The sequence below is a fragment of the Leopardus geoffroyi genome, chromosome B2 (assembly GCF_018350155.1).
Source record: "Leopardus geoffroyi isolate Oge1 chromosome B2, O.geoffroyi_Oge1_pat1.0, whole genome shotgun sequence".
NCBI lineage: Eukaryota > Metazoa > Chordata > Mammalia > Carnivora > Felidae > Leopardus > Leopardus geoffroyi.
This window is the reverse complement of record NC_059332.1, coordinates 54,606,778-54,630,378: the sequence shown is the minus strand read 5'-3', so window position 1 is coordinate 54,630,378 and position 23,601 is coordinate 54,606,778. Positions and strand designations below refer to the sequence as shown.

The 23,601-nt window shown below is 36.0% G+C and overlaps 1 protein-coding gene across 10 annotated transcripts in view; it reads right to left on the bottom strand.

Annotated features, from left to right (window-relative positions):
• Positions 1–124: 124 nt before the first annotated feature.
• The window catches only part of ZNF451 (zinc finger protein 451), an 89,153-nt gene continuing 65,676 nt past the window's right edge, over positions 125–23,601 (bottom strand). For 2 of the 10 annotated variants that reach the window (XM_045498631.1, XM_045498634.1), the window contains 4 exons: positions 22,515–22,701; positions 13,262–13,330; positions 4,757–4,786; positions 125–2,290 (listed from right to left, as the gene is read on the bottom strand). In XM_045498631.1, the coding sequence (XP_045354587.1) occupies positions 2,244–2,290; positions 4,757–4,786; positions 13,262–13,330; positions 22,515–22,701 (333 nt within the window). In that variant the 3' untranslated portion in view covers positions 125–2,243. Of the gene's footprint in view, positions 2,291–3,952; positions 3,997–4,756; positions 4,787–13,261; positions 13,331–22,514; positions 22,702–23,601 lie in introns of those variants that run through there. The other 8 variants (XR_006717290.1, XM_045498637.1, XM_045498632.1 and 5 more) reach the window with 5 other exon arrangements.

Here is a 23,601-nt window from a genome sequence, read left to right as displayed (position 1 = left end):
CACCATCAGTTCTCACCTGGATTACTCCCAACACCTTCCTGTCTGGTCTTCTCCTCTTGTCTCTGGTGTATATTCTCAATACAGTAATTACAGTAACCCTTCTAAAGGCAGATCACACCATTAATTCTCAGAAACAGGATCTTTCCCTTCTTTATTTTTCCTTCTTTAGTTACCACCATTGGATACACTTGTTTATGATAATGGATAACACTCTATCCAACCCTCTCTTCACCAGTTATGCGAATCATAAAGGAGTGTGGGCTTTGCTTTGCTCACTGGTATATCCCAGTGCTTAGAACAGTCAGTGGCACATGGTAAGTACTCAACAAATACTGTGTGAGGGAATGCATAAAGAAAAATAAATTAATGATGTAATGAAGATAAACATCTTTGTCAATGTTAGAAACATATTTACTTTTGTTTTTTTAATCACTTACTTTTGATAATAATACATATAATTTTCTGTAATACCATCTAATTACCTCTCCTCTTTGTGTCTAAATTAAGTTCAAATTATGAAGTAATTTAAAAATGATTTTTTAATTGCTTAACAAGTAGAAATATAATCAGTGACAATTATTAAATAAAACATTGAACCACCCAATTATCTTTTTTTAATGGTCATGATTAAATATCCCTTTACTGTCATATAAAAAACTTCATTTATTCTTTACCATACACACCACAAAAACTTCTTAACAGAACATCTGTGTGTGGCACCTCTGGCAGAGAGGTGTTGATTTCTCTTTCCCACATCTGCTTCAGCACTCTTCTTTCTGGATCATCCTTTGTGCTCCTCACTATTGAGCAAGCTCCTGGAAAGGTCTTTAAGGTCCAGCTCATGACTACCTCCTAAAGCCTTGCTTGATGACTTTAACATACAAATGAAAAGTACAATGTGGTCATTTTGGAAAAATGACTGGTAAATTCTCAACCTACATGTCTACTTAAAAAAAATAAAAGCAGGTAGGACAGAACTGACATCTTAAGAAATAAAAACACAAATTGTTTCCAATGTAGATTGGGAAGACTATAGTAAACAAAAACAAGCAGTAATTGTATTTTACACTAAAATATCTAGTTGCAAAGAAGAAAATTTTAGCGATGATTTTTTTTTTGTCTTAAAGAAAAAATTTATATTTATAGAAAATGTTAAGTTTTGTATGGAATTACTACTCAAAATTTTTAGGAAAGACATTTCTGGTCATGAAGCATATACACAAAGATACTGTGATAAGCCCTTCTTAGTCTTCTAATTATGTAATGTTTTTTATTATTCACAATGGAGCCTGAACATTTAAAAATTAAATGGGTAATATGAAATGTTCGAGACTGACAATTTAATGATTAATTAAAATGAAGACACTTACAATGAAATAAAAATTTTAAAGGGTTAATTAAGGAATATTACTCCTGAGTAGACCTTTAACATTATTTTTTGAAGATTATGTTTACACAAATATATATAGAAAAAGACTAATATTATTAAAAATACATTTAATTCTATGCAAACATTTTGACATCATTCCCTTTAAATAGTAGATAATACAAGTCACATGATAGTCTAAGCAGGTAAAAGGAATGGAAAGGTTTTTTTTAATAATTTCAAAGAAATTAGGGTTTTGTTTTTTTTTTTAATTCTACAATGTGCTGCCCCAGTTAAAGTAGGAATATACATCTGAGTGAAACCCACTGCTGGTAAAAATTTTAATCTGTTTCCATGATCAGTTTTCATTACTTTCTTCTAATAATCATAAACAAAGATCTCAATGGTATTCTATACTAGTGCCACATAAGAAATGGAATTTACAGAAAAACTGTTCTATGACAGCTTTATTTATATTCATTTTCACTCTAAAAAAATAAACTAGAATCATTGTACAGTACAAATAAAATTGAAGCACTAATGCTATTTGGGAAACATATAAACAATAGTCAAGGGCTTCTCTATTTTTTAATTCTTTTAACCTAAATATATAAATTCAAAGTTGACTGGAAAACTGTGATAACTATATTAGAATACATGATTTATATTTGCATTAACATGTATTCTACTCCTCTGTACATTTTTGCAAAATAGCACAAAAATACAAAGCAAGTATCAGATGCAAAAGCAAAAAAAGCGTGTTTCCAAATACATTTGTACTAACAGATTTCTGGTCTCCTTTAGAAAACAAACTCAAGAATTCATTATTCTGAGTCTCTTCAAGGCCACTTGATGTTGTGTGGTAATATCTTTATAATTACATTTCCTCAAGACTTCTTCTAATAGCTTCTTCTAATTCCACATCTGCATTAAAAGACAATTTTAATATTTAGGGCAGAAAATAAATACATGATTTATATAAATCTCATCAACTACACTTGGGATGATTTAACAGTTTCTTCATAAAATTTGAGTATTTCAAAACAATAAGAATCTGGATATAATCTCAGGCTGAATTATAATAAATATGAGCTTAATAAGGAACTTGCAAGTTATTTCCATTTAGGGACATGGAGGGTCAACAACCTTCTAGAATCACTTGAGGCGATGCATATAAGAGTTGATATAAGCAAAACCACGAAATGCCAAAATCTCAAAGAGATTAAAAATTTAGTTTGCAGTGCCTGGGTGGCTCAGTAGGTTAAGTGTCCAACTTCGGCTCAGGTCATGATCTCACACTTTGTGGGTCCGAGCCTCACATTGGGCTCTGTGCTGACAGCTCAGAGCCTGGAGCCTGCTTTTGGATTCTCTCTCTCTCTCTCTCTCTCTCTCTCTCTCTCTCTCTGCCTCTTGCCTGCTTGTGCTCTCTCTCTCTCAAACATAAACAAACATTAAGGAAAAAAAAAAAAAAAGCTACAGGCTAGTGTATAATGTGTGTTAAGTTAAAGCTAGATTCTAGGTCAGGGAGTTGCCCTAAGATGAATTCAAAGGGATGAGGAAATACAAAGAAAACCCAAGTTGCTTCCTAGCAAAGAAAAACAAGGTGACAACACTTATAAAAAATATGAAAACTTATTATAAAGTTATAGTAATTAAGAGTGTGGTCCAGTTTCTAGAAGATAATTCAAGGGGACAGCGTCAAGACCTTAGTGTAGGGAAATATTTATTAAACAGAATTTAAAAAAATATTATGGAAAACTACGGTAATTTGGAATGTATTAAAATTACTTTTATTCATTAAAAGACACCATTAAATGAGGAGCATGGGTGGATAAATCAATTAAATGTCGACTCTTGATTTTGGCTCAGGTCATGATCTCATGGTTTGTGGGTTTGAGCCCCACGTCTGGCTCTGTGCTGACGGTATGGAGCCTGCTTGGGGTTCTCTCTCCCTCCCTCCCCCTCTTTCTCAAAATACATAAACATTAAAAAAAAAAAGACACAATTAAATGAGTAAAAAGGCAAGACATACAGTGGGAGAAAATATTTACAATACATGGAACTTGTACCCAGAAAGTATTAAAAAATTTTCAACCCTGAAAAATCAATAAAATAATCCACAAGAAAACTGTTAAGAAATTTGAAAAAGCACAAAAGATTATGTCAAAATGGTCAATAACCTTACTCATCAGAAAAATGTAAATTAAAACTACCAAGAAATAACAGTATATATCCATCACTAGCTAAAATTAAAGAGATCAAATAATTTAAATGATTAGTGAAAATGTACATCAATGGGAACTCACATATGCAACACAGGACAAAAGAAAGTGGCACAACCACTTTGGAAAAACAATTTGGCATTACCTTCTGAAGTTGAACACAAGCAATCCCACTCCAAGGTATATATTCCCATAAATGCACACATATGTGTATTAAAAGACATGTATGGGGGCGCCTAGGTGGCTCAGTCGGTTAAGCATCCGACTTCGGCTCAGGTCACGATCTCGCGGTCCATGAGTTCGAGCCCCGCGTCGGGCTCTGTGCTGACTGCTCAGAGCCTGGAGCCTGTTTCAGATTCTGTGTCTCCCTCTCTCTCTGACCCTCCCCTGTTCATGCTCTGTGTCTCTCTGTCTCAAAAATAAATTAACGTTAAAAAAAAAATTAAAAAAAATAAAAATAAAAGACATGTATGAGAACATTCACAGTAGTATTACTTGCAACAGACAAAAAGTACAAAGCAAATGTCTATAAATAGGTGAATTGAGATATATATGTAAAATAGAATATTATTCAGATATTAGGAATGAACAAACAAAAGCTACATGCTAACACCTGGATTAATCTATAAAACAACTCGACTAGAAGACACCTAGACACAGGAACACCTGGGTGGCTCAGTCGGTTTAGCTTCCAACTTCAGCTCAGGTCATGATTTCATGGTTCATGAGTTTGAGCCCCACATTGTGCTTGTTGCTGTCAGCACAGAACGAGCTTTGGCTCCTCTGTCCCCCTCTATCTCCCCCTTCCCCGCTTGTGCACTCTCTCAAAAATAAACATTAAAAAAAAAAAAAAAAGGCACCCACACACAAAAGAATATATAGACTCTGCTTGTGCTGTCCAATATGATGGCCACTGACTCTATGTGGCTATTTATATTTAAATCAATTAAAATTAAATGAGATTTAAGATTCGGTTCGTCAGTTAAGCTACATTTCAAGTGCTTAATAGCCACACATGAATATTAGCAACCATATGGGTGCTGGTATCAAGTATTTTCGTCACAGAAAATTATATTGGACAATGATGATCTGTATGATCCCCTTTAAATAAAGTTCAAAATCGAGCACTACTAAACTAGTATTTCAAGACATGATAGTGGCCACTAACCTTTTTTGGGAAGGAGTGCAGGAGAAGTAACTGGAAGAGAGAAATGAGGGGGACACTTCTAAGGTACTGGTTGTTGTTGAATTACGTTCCCCCCAAACATGTGTCCAAATCCCTAGTACCCAGGAATGTGACCTAATTTGAAAATAGGGTCTTTGCAGATATAATCAATTTAAGATTAGGTCACTAGGGTGAGCCCTAATCCAACATGACTGGCGTCCTTATAAGAAAAAAATACCATGTGAAGACAGACACGCAGGTAGAAGATGGCCACATGATGACAGAGGCAGAGACTGGAGTGATGCATTCATAAACCAAGGAATGCCTATGATTGCCTATAACAACTAAAAGCTAGGAGAGGGACAATGGCCCTGCAGACAACTTGACTTTAGTTTTCTAACCCCTAAAGCTGTGAGACAATAAATCTGTTGTTTTAAGTCATCTAGTTTGTAGTATGTAGTTATGGCAGCCCCAGGAAATTAACATGCTGGTGTTATTCCATTTTTTTAAACTGAGGGACGTAAGATCTTTTGTACAATTTTTGTGTTCATTATACTATACACATTTACACTCAGAGAACCAAACACTGGAGAATACCAGCATCTAAGTTGTGAGGAGAGGATCAGAATTGAAGGGTTTTAGAGTCCTTTTCTTGTTGCAGAGGCAGACAGCATGTAGATATACTTTAGTTTTTAAAATACATGTAAAAATGTGGCAAAATGCCAATATAAGCACAAAAAAATAGAAATAAGGTATATAACTTACAAACCAATTAAAAGAAAACAGAAAACTAAAAATACACAAAAACAATTAAATGTTTCCACTTCTAATAATAGTGGAGTAGTTTATGTTGGATTAGCCCTCTCATAGATAACAATTATGAACTATTTTAAGGCACTGGAGAACAAAAAAATCAGGTAGAAACAGGACAGAAGCCGATCACTGAAAGAAGCAAACTGCACAGGGTTCAATTTTCAGCTTTATGGTTTTATTGCCTCAGGGTATTCCTCAGTCCTTGTAGAACAAGAATAAAACTTAACCCAGGAAGTGAAACTGTGTGGCTTAAGGCATCATAGACAGAGTTTGAATCATAGAAGCTAGAAAGTGGAGCTGGGGAAAGGAAGTTTTGAAAAAAGAAGGGTATTCCAGAAGAAACAAGAAACCAACAGAAGGAGGATCCTCGAAATCTACAAATTCTTAGTTGACTTCTAAACTTTGCATACAAAGGAGACGATCTAAGATTCTGAGTGAAAAACAACAGTTTGGAAGTAAAAGAAGTAAGCAACTTTAGTTACTGCCTGCTGTGGAGGAGGCAGAGGTTGGAGATTAGGTCTATCAGGTAACTGCCTTCAAAAGAAAAAAAAAAAAACAAAATCCAAAGAATCTGCAATGTACATCCACAATATCCATATACATCAAACATCACTTGATTTGCAAGGGGAAAAAGAAATGTAACCCAACAGTCAAGAAAAATAGCCAATTGAAACTAATCCCCAAGATAACTGAGCTGTTGGAATTAGGAGAAAAGAATTTTAGAAAATTTGTATTTTCAAGGATTTAAGGATGAATGCATAGAAAATCTCAACAGAGAAATGGGATCTATGTAAAATCAAAACAACTAGGAGCACCTGGGTGGCTCAGCTGGTTGAGCGTCTGACTCCTGATTTTGGTTCAGGTCATGATCCCAGGATCATGGGATGGAGCCCCACACCATGCTCTGCATTGAGCATGGAGCCTGCTTGGGATTCTCTCTCCCAATCTCTCTCTCTCTCTGCCCTCCTGTCCCCACATCTCAAAAACAATTAACACTTAAAAAAAAAGTTCGTTCCTTGAAAAAGATCAAATAAATCGATAAATTTCAAGTTAGACTGATCAGGAAAGACAGGAAACAAAAATTACCAATATCAGTAACAAATGAGGAAATATCACCACAGATCCTACAGAAATAAAAAGTACATTTGGTGTATTTGACAATTTAGGTAAAATGGACAAATTTCTTGAAAAACACAATTCTCTAAAAACTGACACAAAATTAAACAAAATCTGAACACCTATATATTTTAAAGAAAATAAATCTATTATCAAAAAACTTCCCAGGAAGAAAACTCCAGGCCTAGATAGTTTTACCAGTGAATTCTCTAAAACATTTAAAGAAGAAATAAAATCAGTCTTGGAGTGAATTCAACAAAATGGTGGAGTAAGCAGCTGCAAACACCCATCCTTCCACAGAAACACTGAAACACGCAGAAACCATCAGAAACAACTTTGTCCAAAGTCTGAAAAACATTCAAAGGTTCACAGCAACTAAGCAAACATTAAATCAAGAAAAAGACAACATAAAAACAGTAGGAAAGGGGCACCTGGCTGGCTCAGTTGGTTAAGTGACTCTTGATTTTGGCCCAGATCATGATCTCATGGTCCTGGGATCGAGCCCCAAGTCAGACTCTCAGTTGACAGCATGGAACCTGCTTGGGATTCTGTCTCCCCCACTTTCTCTCTGCCTCTCCTGCCCATGCACATATGCTCTCTCTCAAAATAAGTAATAAATAAACTTAAAAAAGAACCAGGAGGAAAGCCTACTGGTATTTTTACTTGCCCTTTCTTCACCACCTCCTTGACTTGGCAGCAGTCTTGAAAACAACAGAGAATGTTCCTGGTATGGGACTCTGGTCCCTAGTTCCAGATGGAGTACAGTAGAAATTACAAATTACTGTGTTTGTTTGTTTTAGTCTGTCTGGGGGCTCTGGGGGCTACAAAAAGGATGGATACAAGGCATATGTCTCTGTTTTGCCTTGCTCAGAACCCATTTACCAAAAAGCAGCGGGCATTGCTCAAAACATTTTAAGGTGAATAATAATAATAAAAAAAAACACAACAAAACATAGCCTGGAGCAAAAGATTATAGTTGAGACATACAAAAGACTGCCTAATAAACACCTAGAAGGAAAACCCCCAGAAACTTTCTTCGGGAAATTAGGGCATTCAAAAGCACCTGCACATGCCCTAGGACAGGATGCACGCTAAGAAAATACCTGAAAAGACCCTAAGCTTTCACCACTGGCTGATTTGTAGGCCCAGTGCAAGCCTGGCTAAATGCCGAAGAGCTTCAGCACAGAGCCAAACTGCAAACACTAAGAAAGGTTGTTTTGTTTTGTTTTGAGCTTCTGGTAATCAAGGCAGTTTCTGGTAAAACACTAGCTGAACACAAGCTAAAAGAACAGAGATTCAGGAGTGCCTGGTTGGCTCAGTTGGAAGAGCATGTGAGTTTGAGCCCCATGTTGGGTGTGGATACTATTAAAAAAAAAAAAAAAATTAAAAAAATAGAGACTTAGATACTTTGATGACCAGACATGTATTTTTTGCAAAAATACAGTTGATCTTGGAACAACACAAGTTTGAACTGTGTGGGTCCACTTTTATATGGATTTTGATAAATACAAATACAGTACAGCACTATAAATGTATTTTCTCTTCCTTATGGTTTTCTTCATTTTTTTTCTGTAGATTATTTAAGGATATAGTATATAACACATATAACATACAAAATATGTGTTAATTGACAGTTTATGTTATTGGTGAGGCTTCCAGTCAACAGTGGGCTATTAGCAGTTAAGTTTTTGGGGATATAAATTTCTGAATGTGTGTTGGGTGGTGTCAGTGCCCCAACCCGTTGGGTTTAAGGGTCAACTGTAGTTTGGAAAAGCAACCAACCAAACAGACAATTACAACCTTTAATAATAACAGCAAACTGTGGGGAAGAGATATAATCTGATTTCCAGAGGTACTGTAGTATTTGCGTACCCAGTTTTCAACAACAACAAAAACAAAGAATACAAAGAAACAGAAATGTATGACCCATTTGAAGGGGGAAAAAAATGAATTAAACTGTCCCTGAGAAAGCCTAATATTGGACTTCCTGGACAAGGACTTTATATCAATTGTCTTAAATAAGTTCTAAGAGCTAAAGTATATTATGGACAAAGAACTAAAGGAAACCAGGAAAGCAATGTATGAACAAAATGAAGTTATCAATGAAGAGATGGAAATTATGAGAAGCCAGCAAATAGAACTTCTGGAGCTGAAAAGTACAACTGAAATGAAAAATTCATTATAAAAGTTTAACAAATTTAAGCAAACAGAAGAAAAAGAATCAGCAAACTTGAGGGTAGGGCAATGTATCCAGTTTGAAGATCAGAAAGAAAAATGGAGAAAAGCAAGCAGAGGCTAAGAGACCAGTGGAGTACCATCAAATGCAGTAAGGCAGGCATTATGGGAACCCCAGAAGGAGAAAGGGGCAGAAAGAATATTTGAAGAAAGAATATTTGAAGAAATAATGGCAAACAAATAGCCCAAATTTGATGAAAGATATGAACCTATGCATCCAAGAAGCTCAACAAACTCCAGGAAGAAACTGAAAGAGATCCACATTGAGACACATTATAATCAAACTGTCAAAAGCCAAAAACAACAAAAGCAGCAAGAGAGAAGCAATTCATCATGTATAAGAAATTCTCAATAATAAAATTAATAGCTTAATTTTCATCAAACCATGGAGGCCAGAAGGCAGTGAGACAACGTATTTAAAGTGCTGGAAAAAAGACCTATAAACCAAGAATTCTATATCCAGCAAAACTAGTCTTCAAGAATGGAGGAGAAATGAAGACTTTCCCATATAAACAGAAGGTAAGGGAGTTTGTTACTAGCAGACCTGCCTTACAAGAAATGCTAAAGGGAATCCATTTGGTTGAAATGAAAGAACATTAAACAATAATGGAAAGCTATATGAAGAAATAAAGAGAATTTGTGGGAAGTAGGTCTTTGCCTTAATTTCATTCTCTTTGAAAAAGAGGTAATTACTGCAGAATAGGCAAGAACTCAGTAATAGGAGTTAGGATACTTATATATGAATCATGCCCCATCATTTTGAGACGGAGAATCTGGAGGCAAATTACTTAATGTTTAGAAGACTACATTTTTATGTAAAATGAAGAGAATATTCTGACTGTCACAGAGCTGTTGAGATTAGTGTTTTCTTAAACATTAACTGAATTAAAAAATAAACATATTATTCTCTCTTATTCTGTATTTGTTCATTCAACTAGCCACAATGTTTTACTACTTATAATATTAATTATATGATGACTGCTATTAATTGAGAGCTGAGTTTTTAACCAAGGCAGTCTGAATCCAAAGTCTGCACTCTATACCACCATACTATGTAATCCCTACTTCCCCTGTCTGGTATACAAAATAGATTACAGAAGATATTTATGATTGGCATGGGTAGTCAGAGTCTGATACTGGTCTATAGAGAACAGCAGCAAAGAATGAGACAAATCATCATGGGGGTACGTAGTGTGGGTAAGGAAACTACCATTCCTCAAGGCAAAAAGTCACAAGATTTATCCTGCCTTTTGTCACTATTTGTCAGGCAGTTACAATGTTGTGCCGGAAAGAAAAAGAATGAAAAGAGGCTTGAGAAGTTATTTAACCTTTTTTTTTAAGTTTTGCTAATAAGTCTGCACTAAAATACCACTTTGCTTCCATGGTGCAGGGTCAATAAATCACCCACTCTTCTCTCACCCAAATGGCCTTTATCTTTTTTTTTTTTAATTAAAAAAATTTTTTTGAGACATGGGGAGGGGAAGAGAGAGAGGGGGACAGAGGACCCAAAGCGGGCTCTGTGCTGACAATAGCGAGCCCAATGAGGGGCTGGAACTCATGAACCTCGAGATCATGACCTGAGCCGAAGTCAGATGCTCAATCGAGTCACCCAGGCACCCCCAAATGGCCTTAATCTTAATTTCCCTTACTTAGCTTTAGAGAGATGGGTCCTGCTAGCTCTAACATATTCTGAGTTTGTTATAAGTATATTCTTCAACAGGCAATCATTTTAGTGCCAAACACCAAGAGCTAGGTGCTATTGAAAAAAAGACCAACAACAAAACACATGATCCTACTTCTCAAGGGGATAATACACAAGCAGATAAATATGTTTGGTATGGTACAGAGGGAGGCTAGAGGAGGCAGCAGTTAGCTCTCTCTAAAAAGGGTAACTCTAAAAGTAATGACCAAACAACAATGCCTACAAAATGTCAAGTCTCTACGGTTCAACCTAAGAGATGATATTTGAGCTAGTTCTTGTTGGGTGAAAGGGGAAAAAGAAGAGTATCAGAGGAAACTGCAGAGGAGACCAAATTCCTTAACTTAACATGGAACACTGTGGGCTGTCAAACTTATTTATATAAAGCATCAGAAAAAAAACAAACAAACAAACCACGCACATAACACTTTGATTTTTCTTAGAATTAGAGCATTACATTCTTACCTCATATAAGTAGTTTAAAGTTTAAAGTATCTTTTCCTGAATTCTTTAATAGCAATCCTTTTGCCAAACTGAAGAATCACAAAAATGTAAAAACTCTCCAAATCATAAAACAGCCAGAGATAACAAAATGTTAGAAACTCTGGTACACATTGCATTATACATATCTCAGATTTCCTGGGTCAGCTAGGAACCATAAAAACTGTGAAAGCTCCTCAAGGGTGGTTATTTAAAAGTTATAATTTTGTGTGGCATTTTCCATGGGATTAAGTCATGAGTGGAAAATAAAGACTGCCAAGTCTGAACTACTTAGATGCTCAGTGGTGTTTATCTTTTAGTAGTCTTGATAAACAACTAAGGTGGCAGGTTTTTTGTTTTTGTTTTTAAAAAAAATTTTTTTTTCATCGTTTATTTATTTTTGGGACAGAAAGAGACAGAGCATGAACGGGGGAGGGGCAGAGAGAGAGGGAGACACAGAATCGGAAACAGGCTCCAGGCTCTGAGCCATCAGCCCAGAGCCCGACGCGGGGCTCGAACTCACGGACCGCGAGATCGTGACCTGGCTGAAGTCGGACGCTTAACCGACTGCGCCACCCAGGCGCCCCTTGTTTTTGTTTTTAACTCACAAAAATTCTTTCATTTGTTTAACTCATTATTATGTGGCTGCTAAGCAGTGAGCTAGACCTTGAAAAACCATGTTGGGAAAACAAGATGGTCAAAAAAACTTGCTTCCATTTAGGTTGCAGGTTTACTGCCAACTTTATTTAACCACTGAATTTTGGTTATAAGACTAGAGTTTTGATGAATCAAGTCCACTGCCAGACTCAAATTCCTAAACTCCTAATAGCACAGAGTATGCTCTTTTAAAAAAATTTTTTTTTAATGCTTATTTATTTGAGAGAGAGAGAGAGACAGAGAGAGAGAGAGAGAGAGAGAGAGAGAGAGAGCATGAGTGGGGGAGGGGCAGAGAGAGAGGGAGACACAGAATCTGAAATAGGCTCCAGGCTCTGAGCTGTCAGCACAGAGCCCCACGTGGGGCTTGAACTCACAGACTGAGAGATCATGACCTGAGCCAAAGTTGGAGGCTCAACCGACTGAGCCACCCAGGAGCCCCCAGGGTATGCTCTTAAACAATTGCATTATGTGAGAGATCAAGCAAATACACAGAAAATAAATCAGCTGGGCCATTCTATGCTTGTTTAGCCACATTTTCCTCCCTACATTCTAGTCTCCACATTCCCATTCTCAAATCTCCAACAACAAATACTTTATTGGAATATATTAAGACTTCTGTTGTCCTTTAAGGTTAAAGATGTCATTGAAATAGTTAAACTTCTTCAGTGAAGCTTAAACCATTTTCTAAAATCACTGTTTTGTTTTTCCCTATGGTTATTAAAAAGCACAGTCTGTTATGGAAAAACCAAAATAAAAGCATATGACACAATTAAATAGTGGTACAGCCAGGAAACTATTCGATGTGAATAAAAAAGTTCTCTTTAACCTATGGAAGAAAACAGCTTTTCCTTTAAGAGGGAAAGACTTAATTTATAGAAACAGCCCATTCATTAATAATCAGAAGTGCTTGTTTTCATAGTTCCACGTTTAACTTGTAATATTCTTGTTTTTTGACAGAGAGAGAGAGAAGGAGAGAACATGTATGCACAAGGGGGAAAAGTGCAGAAAGAGAGAGAAAGAGAGAATTCCAAGCAGGCTCCGCACTAGTGGAGGATTTGCAGGGCTTGATCCCATGAATCGTGAGACCATGACCCTAGATGAAATCAAGAGTTGGATGCTTAACTGACTGAGCCACCCAGGTGCCCCAAACTTATAATATTCTTAATTTAATACTACTTGAAATAAAGAAAAATTAGAAACCAAAATCTTCTCCTAGCCTAGGGTTAGAAAACTTTTTCTGCAAAGGGTCAGAAAATAATTATTTTAGGCTTTTGTCCTTGATTCAACTTCCGTAAGAAAATGCAAACTCTCAAAAAAAAAAAAAAAAAAAAAAAAAGAGAAAAGAAAAGAAAATGCAAACTCTCCTTTAAACAAGGAAACAATATTTCTGAAACTCAGGGGTAGGAGGTTAATAGGAGGGAATAGGAGTGGATGAAGTGGTAAGAAGGGGAGCAATTAAAAAATACAGATACAGTGAAGTAGGAAAAGGATTAACTCCATTAGGTTACCTTCTGTGGATGTGAATTCTTCTTCTATTGAAGTATTTTTTATACCCAGGTTATCATCACTATCACATTCTGTAAGGCAGAATAAATACAAATATATTTCTGAAACAGTTATTGTGCCATCATTTATGTAGTCTCAAACACTATTATTTTCAATCACTTCTACCATAGCAAAGCTTACTAATTACAATTCATTAGTATTATACCACTTTTCCTATAGGTTTCCTTTTAAAAAATGCTTACCAAATACTACTTAAATAAATCAAGGGGGAAAAAAGGCTAATGAAATTAATTCAATTTCAGCTCTATATTCAAATTATTTGAAAAATTTATTTTAGCACAACTGTTAATGAATATAAAATTCTATGATTAAAAAAACCTAGAAATTAAGAAAAGCTAGTATGCTTGTTTAAATCTAGCAAATAAACTCCCAAGTTTAAGTTACATGAAATCATCTTAAAATTTCTAAAATGATGAGATAAAGTTCTTCTATATTTTGACTATCATGCATCATTGCTATAGAGACCACAGGCTTAAATTAGCAATACTTCTTCATGGCACAAACTCACTTACCTGATGTCTTATATACTTTCATAATGAAAAACCTAAGTCTATATAAAAATGATATGACTGATCAGGTATTGCAAAAGTCACTTAAAATTTGAACCAGTGAGCAAATACTTGATTTATCACTTTAACTACATTTAAATCAATATATACATCATAGTGACTGAATCAGAAATTAAATACCTGAATATAAGTCATATGGACATATTTGCTTTTGTGGAAAATAGGTAAAAACAAATATACATTTAAAAATTTAAGATTTTTAGTATTTATAAATAAAAATCACTATATTTCACTTATATTTCTTTGTTGCAGAAATTTGTTGTAAGCCACCTTTTGCCATTCCAGCAAAAATACTAATGCTGTTTTTATAATCTGTTATGTACACTTACAAACTCAAATATTTCAAGCTATGTTTTAGGGAAATAAAACTTTACATTTACAATCTGAAGAACAACAAATTAAGCCTTAAGACATTAGGAACAATGAGAAAGTACCCAAGGTTTCTGTTATTTCAATTCAAAAGCAATGCCAGTCAAAAGCAGAATGTTTTAACTGGACTAAACAATTCATCATTGCATACAAGGCTTAGGCAAAAGTGTAGGTTTGAATCACAAGGATTAGCATGACACTAGGTTGCAAAAATTAAAAAAGGTTTTCTTTGCCTCAGTCAGCCCCACCTGTAGAACAGAGAAAATCATGAATATTCTTTCCTGTTTTCATTACCTTACAAAGAATTAATTGTATCACATAGATTTTTAGGATGGTGTCCTAACCAACAACCTGTGGATAGTCTCAGTAACAGGCTGAAGAAACAACTGGCAGACTTTTAGAATTAAGTTCAACAATTATTTTATATAATGACTACTGGATAGCATGATGCTACTTCTGTCAGCCACATTTTCATGACATGGGTGAACTTTTATGTTTCATACTTAAGATGGCTTTAAAAATTTGTGTAATTGGGGGGGCGCCTGGGTGGCTCAGTCAAGCGTCCAACTCTTGATTTTGCTCAGGTCACGATCTCATGGTTCCTGAGTTTGAGCCCTGCATCGGACTTTGTGCTGACAGTGTGGAGCCTGCTTGGGATTCTGTCTGCTTCTCTCCCTGTCCCTCCCCGACTTGGTCTCTGTATCTTTCTCAAAATAAATAAAAACTTAAAAATTTTTGTGTAATTGGTATGATTCCATCGATACCAATGATACTTAATGCTTCCTTCCATCCATTCATTCCAAAATGATGACATACACCAAACAGATATGACAAAGTCCTAGGCCCTATGGTACTCAGATTGAACAAAAATTATCTTGAAGCATAGTAAAATCTGCTTTCAGACTGAATTAATTCATAATATCAAGTTCAACCTTGAAAAAATATTCTAGGGAAGTTAATACTTTACATAAAACTCAAAGATGTTTAATTACTAAAGAACTATAAACAACTGAACATACAAAACTATGTTTTTAAAAAGAAAATTTTACATAAATCAATATTCTTCAACTAAACTACAAGATACAGCTAAGTTCTGTTATATAATTAGATCTCTAAGAGCCCATAGAATTCTTTTTTTTTTTAATTATTTAAAGTTTAGTTATTTAGAGAGAGAAAGAGCAAGTGGCGGGGGGGGGGGGGGGGTGCAGAGAGAGAGGGAGAAAGAGAATCCCAAGTGGAGAGATCATGACCTGAGCCAAAATCGAGTTGGAAGCTTCACCCACTGAGCCACCCAGGCACCTCCAGAACCTTTTATATAAGCAATTGTCACCAATGGAGAAAGAAGAAAGAAAGAAAGAAAGAAAGAAAGAGAGAGAGAGAGAGAGAGAGAGAGAGAGAGAGAGAGAGAGAGAAAGAAAGAAAGAAAGAAAGAAAGAAAGAAAGAAAGAAAGAAAGAAAGAAAAAGAAAGAAAAGGTAATGTAGAAATCCAGCCATTATAAAGTATGGCTAAGATAGGGGTTTGTTTTTATGAAAGATATTAGGGAACTTAGAGTGCTGATCACTTTCCTTGGCTGTGTTTGATATATAATCAGCAATACCAAAACTCACAATCAAATCTTTTAATTTTCTGTCCACCCCCATACATCTTCCTAAATGTTATTTTTGTTAAACTCTCATATTTGATATCTTTATACAAACTCTGCAATTGTGTTGTCAACACTACAGCAAAACGTCTTTATCTTTTTCAAGGAGATGGTTAGAGTCAATAATTTGCACTGGATTCGCTACATCATAAAATCAGATATTTGTATCAGTAAAAGGCTCAGCCTTACCAGGAGATACTGATAAAGAGAAAAATACTTGCTGTGTGGCCACCTTTCTGGACCTCCACGAAATGGGATGATCTTAACACATCCTACCTCACAGTGTTGAAAAGGTAATTAAATAACATGTGGAAGTTGTTCTTTAAACATGTTTAAACATATTCAACCACTACAAATATAAAAAGCAGCTAGGAGAGTGGCTGGCACATTGTAGGCCCTCAATAAAGATTAGTTCCTTTTCTCTCCTTAAAAACATTTAAGTGACAAGTTATATTTGCATCTTCGGAATATGAGTCTTGAGTTAGAATGAACATATATTTGGGAATAAAATGTAAAAAAAAAAAAAAAAAAAAAAGGTCTAGAGGAAGAGAAAGTATACCTGGCTCCTCTGATTAGGATTACTAGAAAGGATCCATGTTTCTTGGCAAGTTTTTTTTTCATTTTATTTTTTAAGTATGCTTCACACCCAGCATGGAATCAATGCAGGGCTTGAGCTCACGACCCTGAGATCAAGACCTGAGTAGAGATGAAGAGTTGGACACTTAGGGGCACCTGGGGGGGCTCACTCTTGATTTCAGTCAGTGGACTGACTCTTGATTTCAGCTCATGTCATGATCTCATGGTTCCTGAGATTAAGCCCAGCATTGGGCTCTGTGCCGAGAGCATGGAGCCTGCTTGGGATTCTCTCTTCCCCTCTCTCTGCCTCTCCACTGATGATTTCTCTCTCAAAATAAATAAACATTAAAAACTAAAAGTGCCAGATGCTTAAATAATTGAGCCACCCAGGCATCCCCTGTAAAGTTTTAAATGAGTGAGAACAACTGGGGCGCCTGGGTGGCTCAGTTGGTTGAGCGTCCAACTTTGGCTCAGGTCATGATCTCGTGGTTTGTGGGTTCAAGTCCCATGTCTGAACTGTCAGCTCAGAGCCTGGAGCCTGCTTCAGATTCTGTGTCTCCCCCATCCTCTCTGCTCCTCCCTTGCTTGTGCTCTCTCAAAAATAAATTAATAAACATTTAAAAAAAGTGAGTACAATATAAAATAGAACTGATGAAGGATAAGAGGGCCAAAGGTGTCAAATTAATAGATGTTTTAAAATAGCTCTACAGAGATTTATATATTTATCATAGCTGTAATCAAAATGTAGGTGATTGAATCCTGAGGCTTAGGAGGAGACAGAATTTAATTTACAGGGCAAAAGCCATGCCACGTTCAAATATCAAATTTAGTCTAAAGGGTTATGTTGCCAGAAAGAGTAAATGACTTACTCTAAGTGAGAGACTTTTTTTTTAATATATGAAATTTATTGTCTAATTGGTTTCCATACAACACCCAGTGCTCATCCCAAAAGATGCCCTCTTCAATGCCCATCACCTACCCCCCCCCCCCCATCAACCCTCAGTTTGTTCTCAGTTTTTGAGAGTCTCTTATGCTTTGGCTCTGAGAGATTTTAAAAAGTACCAGTAGTAAAGCTACTTAGCTGTTCCCTCCCTACCAAGCAAAAAAAGTAATATCTTATGGTGAACTGACTTGACATTTATATGTCAAGCCACTCAGACTGTATTTATTTCTATTGTGAAAAATACTTTCTGAAAAAAACCTTCCATTAACTGAAAAACTGGCAAAAACTAAAGATACAACATTGTCACAGATTCTCATGACACTATTCAATAGATTCTTCCTTGTTTATATAGGAAGCTCCAGTTCAGTAATATCACTTTCTGGTCCTAACAATAGAAAATTTCTGAAAAATTATAAAGAAATAACACGTTCAAACTTCTATCATTTGTTTATGCTATGATGGAGATTTACAAAACCTGAAAAATCAGCAAACTGTCTATAAAATAATGACTAATATGAGAGAACTTCTCACTGTATGTTACTTGCAGTATGAACTTTTGTCATATTCTGAAGAGTTTTGTGGGTTAATCAGTAACTGGGAGCCTTGAGACCACAAAGCCCCTGAAATTGTATTTGATATTGCATATACAAGTTTTTTTGTTTTTTGTTTTTAATTTTAGAGCGAAGGGGTGGGGCATCTGGGTGGCTCAGTCAGTTAAGCATCCGACTTTGGCTTGGATCATGATCTCATGGTTTGTGAGTTCGAGCCCCACATCAGGCCTTCTGCTGACAGTGTGGAGCCTGCCTGGGATTCTCTCTCTCCCTCTTTCTCTGCCTCTCCCCATCTTGCACGTGTGTGTGCTCTCTCTCAAACAAACTTAGAGAGAGAGAGAGAGAGAAAGAGAGAGAGAGAAAGAGAGAGAGCATACAAGCAGAGGAGGGACAGAGGGAGAGGGAGAGAGAACCTTAAGCAGCTTCCACCGTCAGTGACTAATCTCTTGTAGGGCTCAATCTCAGGACCCTGAGATCATGACCTGGGCCAAAATTAAGAGTCAGATGCTCAACGAACTGAGCTACCCAGGTGCTCCTATACCTGTTCATTTTTGAGGAAAGAAACATAGCTTTTGTCAGATTTTCAGAAAGGTCCAATGATTTCCACCCCAAACGGTCTTATTTTCAAATCTGAAGATAGGAACACTGTGCTAATAAGCTAGGAGGGAGGAGTTACCCTGGCATTCTTGTGGTAACCAAAAGTACCTTAAAGGCCTAAGAAGAATAACAGTATTTGTGGACACTGAGAAACTTTCTAAATCCCAATACATATCAAATATCATTTTTAAACAAACGCTTTTATTCTGTTTTTCAAAGCCATTTATTAGGAAAGGTGATGGAATAAAGTTATCCAAGGACTGTTCTTTTTCTTATTATAAAGTTCACTACTAGTCAATTTGATGTCTTTAAGCCTTCCATAAAGAAAAAAATTTGTCTTCAACTGAATCTGAACATATTGTGATTCAGTATACCTTATTTTTTTGAATTTTTTTGAATTTTAGAGCTAGCTACGTAAGTATCTTTAAATCTAGGTCTAAATGAAAACTCATGATTGAAGGATTCTACACATCTTTGACCACTTAATTTTAGTAATTTTCATTACTTTTAAAATGTAGTGGCTGTAGCACATGAAAAGATGCATGGGCACCTGAGTGGCTCAGTCGGAAGTGTCTGACTCTTGACTTCCACTTGGGTCATGATCTCATGGCTCATGAGTTCGACCCCCGTGTCAGGCTTTGCGCTGATAGTGCGGAGCTTGCTTGGGACTCTGTCTCCCTCTCTCTCTGCCCCTCCTCTGTGTGTTTGCTCCCTCTCTCTCAAAATAAATAAACTTTAAAAATTTAAAAAAATTAAAAGATGCTCAACATCACTGTTAGGGAAATGGAAATCAAAACCACAATGAGATCCCACTTCATACCAATTAGCATGACTACCATAAAAAACAAACAAAGCCTAGAAAACAACAAGTGTTAGCAGGGATACAGAACACTTGGAACCCTTGTACACTGTTGGTAGGAATGTAAAATGATACAGTCACTATGGCAAACAGTATAAAGTTTCTCAAAAAATTAAAAATAGAATTAGCATATGATCCAGCTATTACACTTCTGGGTATATATTCAAAAGAAATAAAAAGCAAGGTCTTGAAGAGATATTTGTGCATCTATGTTCATAGCAGTTATTCACAACAGCTAAAACATGGATACAATGTAAGCATCCACTGATGGACAAACAGATAAGCAAAAAACAGTCTGTGGGTTCAGCTTTTGGCTTTGTCCAGCAAGGCTGAGGATGGCAGAAAGGATTGCTCAAGATTCCATGCAAGTCAAGAGAGGTGAGAGGGAGGCTTAGGGAAGTCTCTCCAAGCTGCTCTCAAGCTCCCATATTTATTGAGCAGACATTTAGGATAACATTGTGCAATACTCAGTGGGCTACATGCCACTAAGAATGTACAGAAAACGTGCAGAAAAACAAGTTAAGACAGGGTAAAATATTCCATGTGATAACATGGTCTAAGGAATTTGTGAGCATAGGCAGGACCTAACCCCTAGGTATATATTAACAAAGCTTGGCTGCTGTTTTCAGCAAGGCCAGAAAGCAGTTTTCTGCTTTGCAATGTGTTCCCTTATAATTTCTTAACCCAGGACATACCTATTTGATTTCCCACAAAAGTCTATACATACAATGGAATATCATTCAACCTTAAAAAGGAAGGAAATTCTAACATTTGCTATAACCTGGATAAAGCCTGAGGACATTATGCTAAGTGAAACAGGGCAGCCACAAAAAGACAAATGCTGTATGATTTCACCTATATGAAGTACTTAGTCAAAATACTGAAGAATGGTATTTGCCAGGGGTTGGGGAAAGGGGAGTGCGAAGTTACTGTTTAATGGGTATAAAGTTTCAGTTTGCAAGATGAAAAAAGCTCTGAAAATGGATGATGGTGATGGCTGCACAAAATGTAAATGTAGTTAACACCAGTGAATTATATACATACACTTCAGAATGGTTAAGACGGTGAATCTTCCATATATTTTGCCACAATAAAAAATATTAGAAAAAACAAATAAAAAGTAGTGGCTAGGAATCATATTTTTTTCTTATGGTAGTAATAATAAAAATAGCTGCTATTAAATACCCACAGTACTTTATACGCTGTGCTAGACATTTTATACATATCATTAATTCTTACGACTTTATAGATATGAAAAGTGAGGCTCAGAAAAAGTTCAGTAACTTGCCTGAAATCACACAGCAAGGAGGCAGCAAAGTTAGCATTCAAACCAAAGCCCATGCCCTTCTTTTATGCACTGTAGTACAATCTCTGCATTTAATAAAAATTCAGAATAAAGTACACAGGTGCCCTCAAAGAGCAGTAAATTCATAAGAGCACTGATTATGAACGGATTAAAAAAAAACAAAAAAACCACACACCTAGAGCATAAGGGGCACTGAGAGGGGAAAAATCAGAATATAATAACCTATATCTTACCTCCAACCCTAATACACCCATGCAGACCTACTTATATGCAGCTCTCATTCCAAATCAAGTTGGTAAGAAAGGCAAACCGATAATAAGTTTCACGTTGGAAATTACCAAAGAAATGTTTCCCAAATCAGCAGCATAAGAAAAGGGAAAAAAGGTGGTCTAGGGTGGCAGAAGGTAAAAATTTAGGTATTTCACAGGATATTAAGTGGATGTTGTTAAGGACTAGGGACAGGATGGCAAAAAAATAAAAGAAAAAGATTAAAAAAAAAAAAAAAAAGGAGCAGCCAGAGATAGAAAAAGCAAACAGATGAAAACAAAAATTACAGAACAGGAAGATAAAATTCAGTACTAAAGAATGACATAAATGTGCAAAACAGAGTTGATTTTCCTTTAAAGAGCCAAGTTGGGCTAGTCGATTAAAGATTCCTAACTTGGCAGAAGTAAACTGATCCACTGTAATGAGTGATTAGAGCAAAATTTTTCAGAATGGGTTTTCAATCAAAATGTGGCTCCAAAAATGTTGAAAGAAAAAAATACCTAGGCAGACAGCAGAGTTGGAAAATTTAAAGCATATAATAAAGGGGCGCCTGGGTGGCTCAGTCGGTTAAGTGGCCGACTTCGACCCAGGTCATGAACTCACAGTTTGTGGGTTCAAGCCCCGCATCGGGCTCTGTGCTGGCAGCTTACAGTCTGGAGCCCGCTTCAGATTCTGTGTCTCTCTCTCTGCCCCTTCCTTGCTCATGCTCTGTCTCTGTCTCTCAAAAATAAATTAAGTGTTAAAAAAAAAATAAAGCTTATGATAAAAATGCCAAAGATACGTTTTCATTGAGGTCATTCATCAATATCTTCAAATCTTATTCATGACTGGAAGCCATTAGGATATTTAAAAATTATTCTTTTGTTCTTCTATTCACATTTACTTCAGAAATTATGAAAAAAACTCATCTGATTCCCTAGAATTACATCCTTTCTTAAATGCTTGGTAGTGAAAGTGAACATTAGCACATCCTTTCATTGAACAATATCAGAATGTCAGAGAAGAGAGTTTAAGTCCTGCGAATAGGACAGGAAGGTACCTCTTTCAAGGAACTAAACCTCTCTCAGGGCTTCATTTCATCCCTGCCAATCTCTTAAAATGATCTTTTTTTTTTTAAATTGCCATATTATTATTTATTCTTTCTGGTTTAATCTATAAGCAATTAGCTTTCAGAAAAATTGAAGATAAAATTGGAATTTCAGAAATAGGGAAAATCTGGATTCTGAGCTTTGCAAAATTATACTAACATATTTCAAATCATGAATATATATTTTATATACATGAACACAGATTTTATCTATTAGATCAGAAAAGGCTTCAGAAAATTATGAAATCATCCTTTCTCTAAAACACTAAAAAATGAAAGGGAGAAAAGGAAAAAATAAAAAAAGTATGAGAGCATGATGCTTTAGTGAGCAGCCAGTAGTTCACTAGTGGACAGCAGTTTATTGATTTCTCTCAGCAGTGAAGTCTCCTCCTCTTGGGTGGTTTGCACTGTGACTGCAGCTGCGTACCTTTGGTAGTATCAGATATGCTATTTAACAAGGCACACATCATATCTCCCTCTAAATGGTGAGGGTTTAGTATATGTGCTGGCCTCTGAGTCTTCTTAAATTGGTTCTCTAGCTCCAGAAAACCTTGATCTCCTGAGAGGATGGTGAAAGGAATCTGCTTGGGTAGTTGTTCATCTAGACGGCCAGCCTAAGTTGGAACAAAACGTATATGTTGATAAAAATCAGTATTTGAGTTTTAAACCATTACATCTATTTCAGTATGAACACATACCTAGAAAGGTTTATTTATTTATTTTAAGATTTTATTATTTTTTTAAAGTAGTCTCTACACTCAACATGGGGCTCAAAGTCAACCTCGAGATCAAGAGTTGCACACTCCACTAACTGAGCCAGCCAGGCACCCCTAAAAAGGTTTATTTAACTTGTTCTCTAGCTCCCACCAAAGTATGATACAAAGATCTCCTTCATAAATAAAATATAACACATTTAATCAAATGTAAACTGCCACGAATTATAAGATAAGCTATTTTATGTGCCACTAAGAAAGAAAAAAAATACCAAAAGAAGTCAAATAAGAGGCTGGAATGCTACAAGGGTTACACACTTAATCTAAGGATAAATAAGAAATAAATCTGCCATAGAGAGAGGTAAGCAAGGTAATCTGCATAATTCAATCTTAGCACTGAATAGATGGAAAAGAAAATGTTTTGTGGTTTAAAATGTAAGCAGGAGTTAACAAGGTTACAGAGTAAATTCATGTTATCAGTGCGACATGTAAACTGACTTACATTTAAGCAGAGAATTTAATTTAAAATGGGTCTCAGGTTGGTAGTTTCTCTAGGTGACTGGCAGACAGAGAAGCAAATGCAAATTTCACCTAGGCCAACAGTGATTGTTAAGGTGTCTCCCAATTTCAGAGATGTTAAAATGTGAAAGTATCTCAGCATACATCAAATACACTGTCATCTATTGATCATTATTCTATAAATAGTTGAGGGTCTACAATGGGTAGCTGGGAGTCTGCTAGGAATTGGGGAAAGCAGTAAATAAGTATGATATGGGTCCTTGCTCTCATTAGTCATCAGCA